This window comes from Lissotriton helveticus, chromosome 5_1 (assembly GCF_964261635.1).
Source record: "Lissotriton helveticus chromosome 5_1, aLisHel1.1, whole genome shotgun sequence".
Classification (NCBI taxonomy): Eukaryota; Metazoa; Chordata; class Amphibia; order Caudata; family Salamandridae; genus Lissotriton; species Lissotriton helveticus.
Genome location: NC_136065.1, coordinates 351,103,549 through 351,114,585, shown reverse-complemented (window position 1 = coordinate 351,114,585; position 11,037 = coordinate 351,103,549). Strand labels below are relative to the sequence as shown.

The following is an 11,037-nucleotide window of genomic DNA, read 5'->3' as shown; positions in this document are numbered from 1 at the left end:
TGGGTGGTAAAGACTAAGTGGTAAAGGTCCTGCATGCTAAAGGCTGCGAGGTAAAAGCTGTTTCCCCACAGGCAGGACACAGATGTTATAAGGGCACTGTCAGTTGCTGTATGCCCTTCAGTGTGTATGAAAGGCACATTTGCTCCCCCACGCACTCTATACTTTATGTCTCGCCTGAGAGAGCAGATGTGCTGTCGCTTGCGAGACATTTTATTTATTTAGGGAACTTAAAGACCACCTATTGCTTACCATTGGTTGGTTTAATCATCACTTACATCTCCTTGATTATCTTGGGTCAGCAAGTAATCAAACTTTTTTTCCTGAAGGCAGAGAATAATCCCACACTAACAAAACTGATAGCTGACCCTCACGGTCAACTCCGGGAGCATCATAGCACTTTTTTCTAAGCTTCAGCCGTGCTGCACAGCAGTTGTGCTTCTACACAGCATGACTAAAAGAATTCAGCGACGGCACCTCTGCTCAGAGTCAGAAGCTGAAAAATAAAACAATATTTTATTATTGTTTTATTTTTCAGCTGCTGGCTAAGCCAGAGCGCACACAGAGTGGCGGGGCAGGCCATGGGAGGGCGTATGAGGAGCGGTAGGTGCACTTTTACGTGCGCATGTCAGTTTAGCCGGCCATCTTAGATGGGCCAAACTGACATGCGCACTTAGGTTTCTGCAACCCAGCTGTATTGCACAGCCGGGATGGAGGAACCGCTGTGTCTGAGCAAGCCTTAATTTAGCTCACTCAGGCCAATCCCCACACTGCTCTCATACTGGGGTTGGATGGGGAGTCTGTGATGCTGTCCCAGAGACTGCTGAGACTAGGAACTGGAAGCAGAGCAAGGTGGCTGGTAGCACCGTGTAAGTCTTTTTTTTATTAAAGCCCCCCCCCACCACCACCACAGCACTCTCCCCCCACCCCCTGCACCCCCTTCACCCTCCCACCACTCTTTATCTATGTTGGCAGACACTCAAAGAATTTGGCAAAACCAATAGCTCACCCATATGGTTGACCTATGGCTTTGCCAATGCTTGTTTATAGGTGAAGGTGAGGCCCAATGAAGCTTGGTATGGTAAAGTTTGTGCAGCAAACCACAAAGGTATTGAGCCTTTAGCCAATTTCCGTGGAAGTGTGCTTTAAACTTCACTATTTGATTCCAATTGTTCATAATACTTCGTGGTGAAGGGGACATTCTCCCTCCTGCCTCGAAACTCTTAGAAGAAATTGGGCTTGTTTGCTTTGCATAGTCACTGCTCCTGCTGGGAGCAGTTACATAATCCCCACCCCGCTCAGCAGTCGTGTGATGGGAAGCGAGTAGTGAGATGTCGAGAGGTGGTGAGGTCTGTGGGTGATGGAGTGTTACATCTGGGGTTAGGTTGTGGTGTGTACTCAAATGTGTATGTCAGAAGTATGGCAGCTGGAGATGGTGAAGTTGATGTGTCTGTGATCATGCTCTGAGAGGAGGGCGGTGGGCTGGTAAAGCGCAAAGCCTTCTGCTCTCACAAAATGATAACATTTGAGAATGCAAATAAGACTTTCCAAACAGATGCCATCTCTGAAAAGAAGAGAAAAAGATGCCAAAGTGACAAATCTAGCTGTGCTAACATAAGTAACTCATCCATTTCAGGTTTTTTGTTTGCATTCCGGTACTTTTAGTCGTGTTTACCTCCTTATGAATTCAGGACTACAAGTATAAGAAGTCACATATGGACTAGCTGAACTACTCATTCATGGACTTAAAGAACTTTTAGGCACTTTAAATTCTGCAGCTAGTAGTTGCGCTTGGTTCTTTCTAATAAAGGGCCTGCAGGTAACAACTTGCAAAGTTCTGTTTGCAAACATGTCAGAACTCACTCACACATAGGGCAACACGCCACAGGGCCACCTGTGACCTGGCAGCAGTGCATGAACCCTACCAAATGGTTTGCAAGATTTGATTGATAGGTAAATGCGTTCTGCACCTTGTGAGTTCATAGCTTGCAAGCTATGAACAGCAGCTTTAATGCTATTGTCGTTGCTAAACGTACGAACAATTGGGAGGTTCACAACAGTGGCGTAGCTAGAGCTTCTGGCGCCCGGGGCTATCCCTCAGATTGCCGCCCATGGCCGATAGTGGGAGGGGGAGGAGGGGCTGCGGAAAAAGGACATATTTGATCCGGAGCCCCCAATGAAGTCAACCGTGTAGCTTGGCTCTATCACGTCAAAAACCTCTAGCTTGTTATTGATATATAGAAGTTCACTTCACACAAGGCCAGTGACTTAGAGAAATCGCACACTGCTTTTGTGTTCTGACATTCTTAGCATGCTTTACGTCATAACGTTAGACATACTCCATTATTCCATCCCGTCGCCATGTATTTTCAACCATATTAACCTTATTCCTCATCACCACATTCAGTACCTTCCAGCCTGGGTTGTGACCCTTAGCTATGTGTGTGCCCATGCAAGAATGTATTTCTATCCAAACAAAACCCTTTAATAACATTAGTACAATTAAAGACTGGAGGGAAAAATAATGTAACAAATAAAATGCAGTTTGAATGCAGCTCCTTGAAGGGAGTTCGTATGTAATTGTGCTATTAGGATTTTAATTTATGAACTGCAAGTAACCAAAGGAACTCTGTGACAAAATGCAGCAACTCACTGAGATAGCCACATAAAAATGCAGTTGCAGGCACATGAACCCTCTGTGTTACTTCATGATCAGTGGGATCTGCCACTAGACAAAATGCTAATTTCCCTCCAGCAGGAACATTATTTACTTGTGTTATCTTGACATTTTAACTGTCTCCTGAAAACATCTGGACACACAGGGAAAATTAACACCAGTGTTACTAGTCATGCTGGTGAATCACATAGCTGCCAAGGTTTCAGATTGGTATGTTTGACATAATCATAATTTCAGTGAAATTATGAGTGACATTTCAACGACTATGAGTGACATTTTCTTGCAAGCAAAAGTAAGTAATGAAGATGACATGGGAAACATAAATATCACAAATTACAACCGTTTGACCAACGAGAAACTCTAAAAACTCACTGAACTAAAGTGTGCTAATGGTAGTCAGCTGAAAATTGAGAAGAGCACGGCAGAGTCAGACTGCGTGACCGCACAGTTGTAGTTGTTTCTGTGTTTGCTGCGGTTTTCATGACTGTTCGCTCATAAGTTTTTTTTTGTACCATCAACCTTCCATGGTAATGAATTTCGACCTTGGAAAGAAGAACGGTTGTGGAGGTCCTAATATGAACCAAATCTGGGTCTTGCAGGCTAGACACAGATTAGTAGCGTGTTTCTAATACACTGAAGCCTGCTAAGGAAATAGCCACGTTCTCTATAAAAATACCCATAAAGAAACAACATATAAAAAACTTAATATTGATACAGTCTGTAACACACTACAAAACATCACTATACATAGTTTTGAAATAATAAAGTATTTGAATGTAAAATATGTTATTTAAAGGTTTTTGGGTTTGATTTGTATAAATAAGGAGGCAAAAGTCACTGAATGTCAATGTTATTAGTGGTTTGATAAATACAGATGTTGGTATTACAGAAAAGTTATTGCTTGATATATTATTTTACTTCTGACAGATTCGTGCATGTGCAAATATCACAGAAGTGTTTCAAAGCACTGTAAAGCCGACATTTCCTAAAAATAATTACATACAAATAAAGTGTTTCATGGCTACAATAATCCCCAGCCAGCCCTCAGCCCCACGGCCCATAATTCCACCATCCCCCAAAGCAAGTGCAAACTCTCACTTCATTCCATTCTCGGTACCTGCTAAAACCCTCTGAGGACTTTGAAACGTCCTGTGCATCAGAAGTCCGGACACAAGGCATGCTGGGAAATAGAATATTGAGCTGAATTTCTGTCAAACTCCTGGGCATTTTAGTTTCCAAAGTCTTGAATTAAATTCAACCATGACGACAAGGTTATAAAGTATTGAAATGTAACGCTACGAAAGCCACTAAAGGATAGAATAAGATGCCTGACTGACCTCAAGGCCCTCTCTCACGTCAATCTGATCGTGCCCCACTAGTAATAAATCAACCCAGTAACAGAGACTAAAAAACGCCATGGCACACCATATAACACTTTCAAATTTCAGTTTAACCTGTACATAAAAATAATTATAGAACAGCTTTGCAACTTAACATGCAGGGCTTTAAGGGGTCTGAGCCCCGGCAGTTTTTTTTAAGGGGGGCTCGAAACGGGTCTCTATCGGGCTCTGTTTTGAGCCCTGGCACAGGTGGTCTGTTTTTTCCCGGACTGCAGTGACAGCAGTTCTCTGTCACTGCAGTCCAGAAAAAAAGTGCCAGGACGCAAAACAGCCCGAGAGACCCGTTTCGGGGCAGCAGGCACCTCCATGTGCGCTGCCCACACTGCTCACTTCTCACTAGTGGAGAAGTTACGGCATGACGTAATGCCAGGTGAGCGTTGTGGGAGAAGGGAAATCCTTTAAAGAGTCATTTTCTTTCTGGATTTCCCTTCGCTTTCTAAAACACAAGAGCAGCAACATTGTGGTAGGGTCAAAAGGGCTTTAATTGGAAGCTTTTTCAATATTATATGTAACAAGCCATAGATGCAGCTTATTTATTTTATGCAACTAATAACCATTGACAAAGCCAATACTCCTTACTTGTTGTAGGTATGATGTTACTTGTTGTATCACATATCTAGATGCAATGACAGAAATATCAAAATACAAGTCGGGCGGCACACTATGCTAAACAGATTTTTAGCATGTGTTTTAAAGCCACGTCCCAAATTACACTGACCACGCCCCTTTTTTCATCCCACTTAGAGCCCTGTTAACATGCATATGAATCACCTTAATTACAGTGGTGCCTTGGGTCCGTGAAGTCCCAACGGGTGCTGCCAAACCGTGTCACCTGCATAGTTTGGTGCTAGTGGCGCATGTAAGTCTGCAGGTACATCACCAGCCCCTGCCCCTCGGCAACGGGACCCCCAGGCATGACTCAACGAATGATCCTGAGGACTGGTGTTCTCCTGAGCTCGAGGAGCACCGTGAAAGCTGCGCAGTCACGATTGACGCCAGCTACTAACTTAGGGGCAGATTTACAATAACTGGCGCATCCCCAGGGATGCGTCAGTTATTGTGCGCCGCAGTTCCGCCACCCATGGTGCGCCGCATTTACAATGTGGCGCACCATGGGGCAAAAACGGCACAGATGCGTGACGCATCTGTGCCGTAAAGGCGGCGCATTGCTGGAGTTGTGTCGCAAGCGCGATGCAGCTCCAGCAATGCTCTGGGGGGCCCTATCTGTCCAATGCTGCGTCAAGCCTTACGCCGGCCTCAAGCAGGCGCAGGGTTTTGACGCAGCATTGGCCTAAAAGTGCCTGCGTGAAATCTTGTAGATTTCACGCAGGCACTTTTGCGAGGCGCACCTGCCCCAGAACGCCCACCCTGCGCCGGAACGCCCATATGTGGCGCAGGGCTTTACAACGTGACGCATCTGCCTAGATGCGTCACGTTGTAAATGGGTCGCAGGAATGCGCCACGTTTACGCCACCGTTGCGTGACGCAACGGCGGCGTAAACATGGCGCAAGTCCGACATAAATCTGCCCCTTACTATTGGAGCTGCGCAGAGTGTGCACGCTCGTGCTGGCTGTCTCAGTTGCTTTGGAAAACACTCAGCAGACACAAATATGACCCCTGCCGCCGTGCCCCATACATACACACCACAGGGCTGCAGCATTTACGTTGAGGACAGCCAAACTACGGCGGGCGGCAGCAATTCCAGAGAGCCCCAAAGTGTCCGCTTTAGCTTTGCTTCATTTTCAATTCCAGACAGTCACACAGTTGAATTAAACCGATCATCCCGCGGGCACGGTGGTGGCGCACATCACTGCTGCGCATTCAGCGCAGGTGGGGGCGGGCCAAAAATTATTCCCAGAGCCATCATCGGTAGTGCTTTCGCGCGCTACAAGATTGATGGCTCTGGGACCCACATACGCGGCGGTCGCGCGGCACTGATGGCTGTGTCAGAAGTGTCCGCAAATACATTATAAAGGCCGCCACCATGGGCCATCAGTGCCGCGTGCCCCCCCCTAGCTACGCCGGTGTCACAATATATGCTAATATCGGATTGGCCTCCTCACTCCAAATCGTTAGCGACTCTCTCCAGTCCTGAACTTTTCATTTACAAGTCTGTCAGTCATTGATTTCAGGATTTCTTAGTAAGTAGTTCGATGCTACAACAAACAGAAAGTACAGGACCGGAAGCACTCTCTGCAATGACCTAGGAAAGGGTCACTCTACCTAATATTCAAGCTACAAGAGATGATTCAATCAGTAGTTCTTGCTATACGAGTTGCCGATATTTAAAAAATTCTATCAGGTATACCTGTTTAATACCGGATTCATAATTTGTAGAAGTTTAACGCTATGATAAATGTAGTGTAGATGCATAGCTATCACGTGACCACTCGTCTTGTCACATTTTCTGACAGTCCCTCTTGAAGCCAACATTGCTTACTACGATCGCCACCCAGGATTATACAGAGTTCAAGGGTGGGGGTTTTACTATTTACCTCCAAAAGCCACTTTCCAGGTAAAGGTTTTTACACTCCGTAGCAGGCTCACTTATTTAAATAGTGACCGAAGTGCTAGAGGCAGCCCCCAAATGGGAGTGGGGAGAGAGCAACTCAGTGACTGCGTGAATGACATGTTTATAACATGTTAAACTTCAGAGCATATCCGGAGTCCACACTTTAAGGACAAAAACTCCACAGTGATTTTTAACAAACACTTTTATTAAAATGTAAAAATGCATGTGATGGAAAATAAGCATACACAGTATGCAGACAGTATTCGACCGTGTCCACTGCAAAGCTGTAACAGGGCTTCTGCAGTGAAACTCTTCACTTCTCAACCATAATGTTGATAATTACATACAGAAGCACGGAGAAGACCATTAATTACATTTTTGAAATGCAGTGCATCAGCTGTCAAATCATACGACTTTCTTCTTCTTTACTATAAAGCACCAATTACTATTTTCATACAAAAATAACGGGAGTAGAAATATTCCACATACATTTTCTAAAATAACTATGTGCACTATTTTAGCCATCATTCGCCCATGTATGTCAATTGTGTACATAGTACACGAGTTAGTTTCACCCAGTTCTGGATATATAGCCAACAGAGCAATGCATTTTACGACTTGAAGATTCCCTAACCAGAGGTCTCATATTTCCCCATTAAAGCATGAGTTAATGCATGAGTAAGTCATCCAGCTGAGAGGTTTTGCTTTGCAATCTTAGACTTGTAGTTCTGCGTTTATGATTGGACTAACAGGACTACAAGTCCCAGAATGCTTAGCAAAACATCTGGACTGTATGAGCTGCTCATGCTGGACCTCGAAATCTTAAGAGTTCTATATAACTCAAAATGGTAAAACTGGACATACTCACAGAATGCAAAATGTTGGCAAAAATTCCTCAACCGGATGAAACTAAACCACATGATATAGGGCGGGTGGAAGGGGGGTGTTGCAGCTACATAGTATGGTGTATGTGTTTCACATACAACCTGTAAGCAGGAAGAAAGCGATTGAAATCATTTTTTGGCACACATATAGCCCTTGTTATTGAACTGTTATGTGTGCTAAGGCAACAAACAAAGGGCAGTTATTCAACGTGACTCAAAGCAGGCTGCTTATACAAAGAGACACAAGACCCGTCTCATGTTGAAATGTATTCATGTAGTAGGCCTGATATTCATACACCCATTGTAAACACATAATGTCCCAACATTTAAACCTGGAGATGAGGCCCCTTCACTAGGAAGATTTGCACCAGATGTGTGCATTGGAATATCTAAGGCTATATAGGCGTTCAAGAACTCAATACAAGCAAACAGAGTGCTTTTGTCCTGGTGAAAAGAAAGAGCAAATCTATTTTTCACAATATTTCTGATTGCATAATAAGGAATGGAGGAAATGCCCCACTCCAAACTTTTTCAGTGTCACGCTTCTGAAGGCACTCCATTGTTTTCACAATTAAATACAAGAGGGAATAATATTCCATACAAAACAAGAGGAATTTTCACAGACTGTTCACAGAAGTCATATTGTTTCCTCTGGATGAATAAGTGCTTGTATGTAAAATGGCGGCCAGCCATTTCTACCAAGGCCTCCATGGTGTACTGATGGTGACAGGGGGACAGATGGACTTGAGGACTGGGTGCTGCTCCTTGCTGGCGGGAGCCCTCTCCTTGGGCTGGGCATGGTGGAACAGCTTGGCTTGGATTCCTGCCTGGACGTTGTGGGCTAAGAGGAAGCGGTATGCCTCCTGGAAGCACCTGGAATAGCCTTCTTGGAATCCCGGTGATGCGTGTTTGTGGAAGGGCACAACAACTGGAAAGGAAGAAAAAAAGGGTAGTTGATTAGACCAGTAGCTGAGATTCTCTATGTCTGCTTCTACAAGGTGTACATGCAGGATGAGCACACTCATCGACCACTACCATACCAGAACTACAAATGCACTATTCTTGGTCACATCAAGTGGACTGGTAATGGCAACTAGCAGAATGCAATTGTGTGCGGCAATATTAGAGCATGCGCTGGTCACAGCAGTAAATATGATCTGCCAAGTTGCACTGTTCACTATACCGGAAATACATGGGGTGAGATTACACATGTTTAATACATGTGGATGAGTGTCCTTATGGGCAGCTTCCAATCCTGTACTTTCATGTGATAAACGAATGCATTCTGGGATTTGTAGTCTTGTTTATATTGACCTAATAAAATATGAACAGCACAACGGTATTTTGCAAGTAAAAAGTTCAGGATTGGAGAAAGGTCAGCAGTGAACTGGAGTTAAGTGGTAACCCTAAAGACAATCTAAGTGTTGTGTACTACTCATTTACTTTCAGGTTATGGAGGGCGGTAGATATGGAGAAACCTTGTCTACCAATAAAAAAGACGTGGTAGTTGATAGAACATGTGACTCAGTCAGAGAAGTGTGGAGAGACCCTCACTACCAGCACGATGGGCACATAGAGGAAACTCTAGGGAGAAAAACGGCGCCCCATTTAAGTAAATTTGAGGCATATTTTGGTAGAAGACATAGAGCAGAGTGAGCCACTGAAAGCTCGAGCTAAGCTCAAGACAGAAGGCGGGCTCAGCTTGTGGACCCCTTTGGAACCCTGAGCCCAAATGAGCTGATCTTTCAATGACTGCAATGTAGCCTAGTGGCTGCAGCCAACACCTGTTGAACATGGGGAACCAGGGATGAATCGTGGCCTCAGGCTCTGCTAGGCTTCCTGAGAATCCTGTCAAATCTCCCTCTCCTGAAAAGAAAGGCTTAACATAGTGTGACTGTTGTCAAACCTCTCACATGACCTTGGTCAAAGTTCACACTATGTAAAACTGCCCAAAACTATGTGAATGTTGCCTGTCACCTACAGTTATAATCTCATCCTCCAAGAATTAAGGACAAATCATTAACCCTTGAGGTCAGAAAATTCCCCATCTAGTGGCTGAATTGCAGAGTGTGAAACTAAAACCTGAGATCAATCCCTGTTTCCATTTTTTACCGAACTGTGTGATCCTGGACAATACTTTATTCCACTGAGCTTATTTTTTGTTCATTATCACACATGAGAACACCTTCAAATCGGTGAGTACAGGATGTGCCCTGTACCAAGACCTCTATTTTGTTTACCAGCCTATAATGTTGTTCCATCTATAATACATATGTAGGCCACATATAGGGTGCATATGCATCTATAATAAGGACTTAGGCCACATATAGGGTACACATGGCAACAAATGTGCCTCTTGTATCATTAAGAGCAGTCTCATCAAGGCAAAGCCGCAAATGTTTTTTCTGTGCATGTTTAAAAGTTCTCGCTTTTAGTCTTCTCCGAGCAGATATATAATTTAATGTGCTAATGTAAAACGCTTCAGCGTGTTAAGGAAGTACGTTTTTTAAAAAATAGGAGTAGACGTTATCACATTTTTGCACGTTTTGCTTGATTTATATGCCAGAAAGGTTTAAGGTTCAGTTCTCCAACTTCTCCCTGGTAATGTGTTGCTCGCTCACGTCTAAGAAAACAGTGTCACTTTTAGAGACCGTATTAGAAAGCAAAGCGGTTGACGGGGTGATCAAATTAAAACCTGTAAAGTGTGGCAAATGGTAGTCTGGGGCACATGCGGATATCGTTAGGAATTGCTAGCTCGCGCAGAGAGTATTTTAACTGACAAGGCCTCCGTGGAACGCGCCTGAAAAGCTAAAGCGCACGCGCACCAACTCCAGCGGTGACGTGAGGTCAGACGCAAGCGAGACTTACCGGTCTGCGGTTGGCTTTGCTCCTTCAGGTAGCTGACTGCCATCTCTAAGATGTCGGCCTTCTCCAGCTTGGCGTTAGCCGGCTGCGCCTGGAACTGCGTCTCCATGAGGTGCTTAAGCTGCTCGATGCTGTTGTTAATGCGGTCTCGGCGCATCTTTTCCACCGCTGGCTTCCTGATCTGCAACACAGAGAGGCGGACATTTAGTCAACATCCCATGGATCGATTTGAGACATCATATTTTGCCCGAGTACTTCAGGACTAGCATAGCGCTAGTCAGCCTTTTGATTATCTGCGCAGCACTATAATATTTTGTCTGCATTTAGAAACATGACCCTCCTCCTACCACCCTCCTCTATCGAGCACTAAATAAAATGTCCATTTGTTGTTTACTTACTTTGTTTTTCTCTCTTGGTGTCAGTTTAGTAGGTTCCATGCAGACAATGCTCGGAGCCATTTTAATGCTTGTCAGAGAGCTGTGTGCTCGTCCTTTGGTTTGTAGAGATCTGTTTGTCCTGCCTCAGCCTTCTCTTATTTATACACCGACAGCGGCTGGCAGCGCTGTGGGTCTCAGGGCCTCTGCTGGTTCCCACACTCTGCAGCCAATCAGAGCAGGAGGGCAGACAATGGCAGCGTGCTTCCCCTGCCATGCTCCATTGACAGCAAACAGCCCCGGGGATATTGACCTTCTCCCAGAGGG

The 11,037-nt window shown here is 44.7% G+C and overlaps 1 protein-coding gene across 1 annotated transcript; it reads right to left on the bottom strand.

Moving 5' to 3' along the window:
* Window positions 1–6,771: 6,771 nt before the first annotated feature.
* Window positions 6,772–10,828, bottom strand: LOC144753152 (transcription factor HES-5-like). The gene is made up of 3 exons (XM_078640926.1): window positions 10,735–10,828; window positions 10,340–10,517; window positions 6,772–8,399 (listed from the first exon to the last, which is right to left on the bottom strand). Exons 1-3 carry the CDS (start codon window positions 10,792–10,794, stop codon window positions 8,167–8,169), a joined length of 471 nt encoding a protein of 156 aa, XP_078497052.1. The 5' UTR covers window positions 10,795–10,828; the 3' UTR covers window positions 6,772–8,166.
* Window positions 10,829–11,037: the final 209 nt, after the last annotated feature.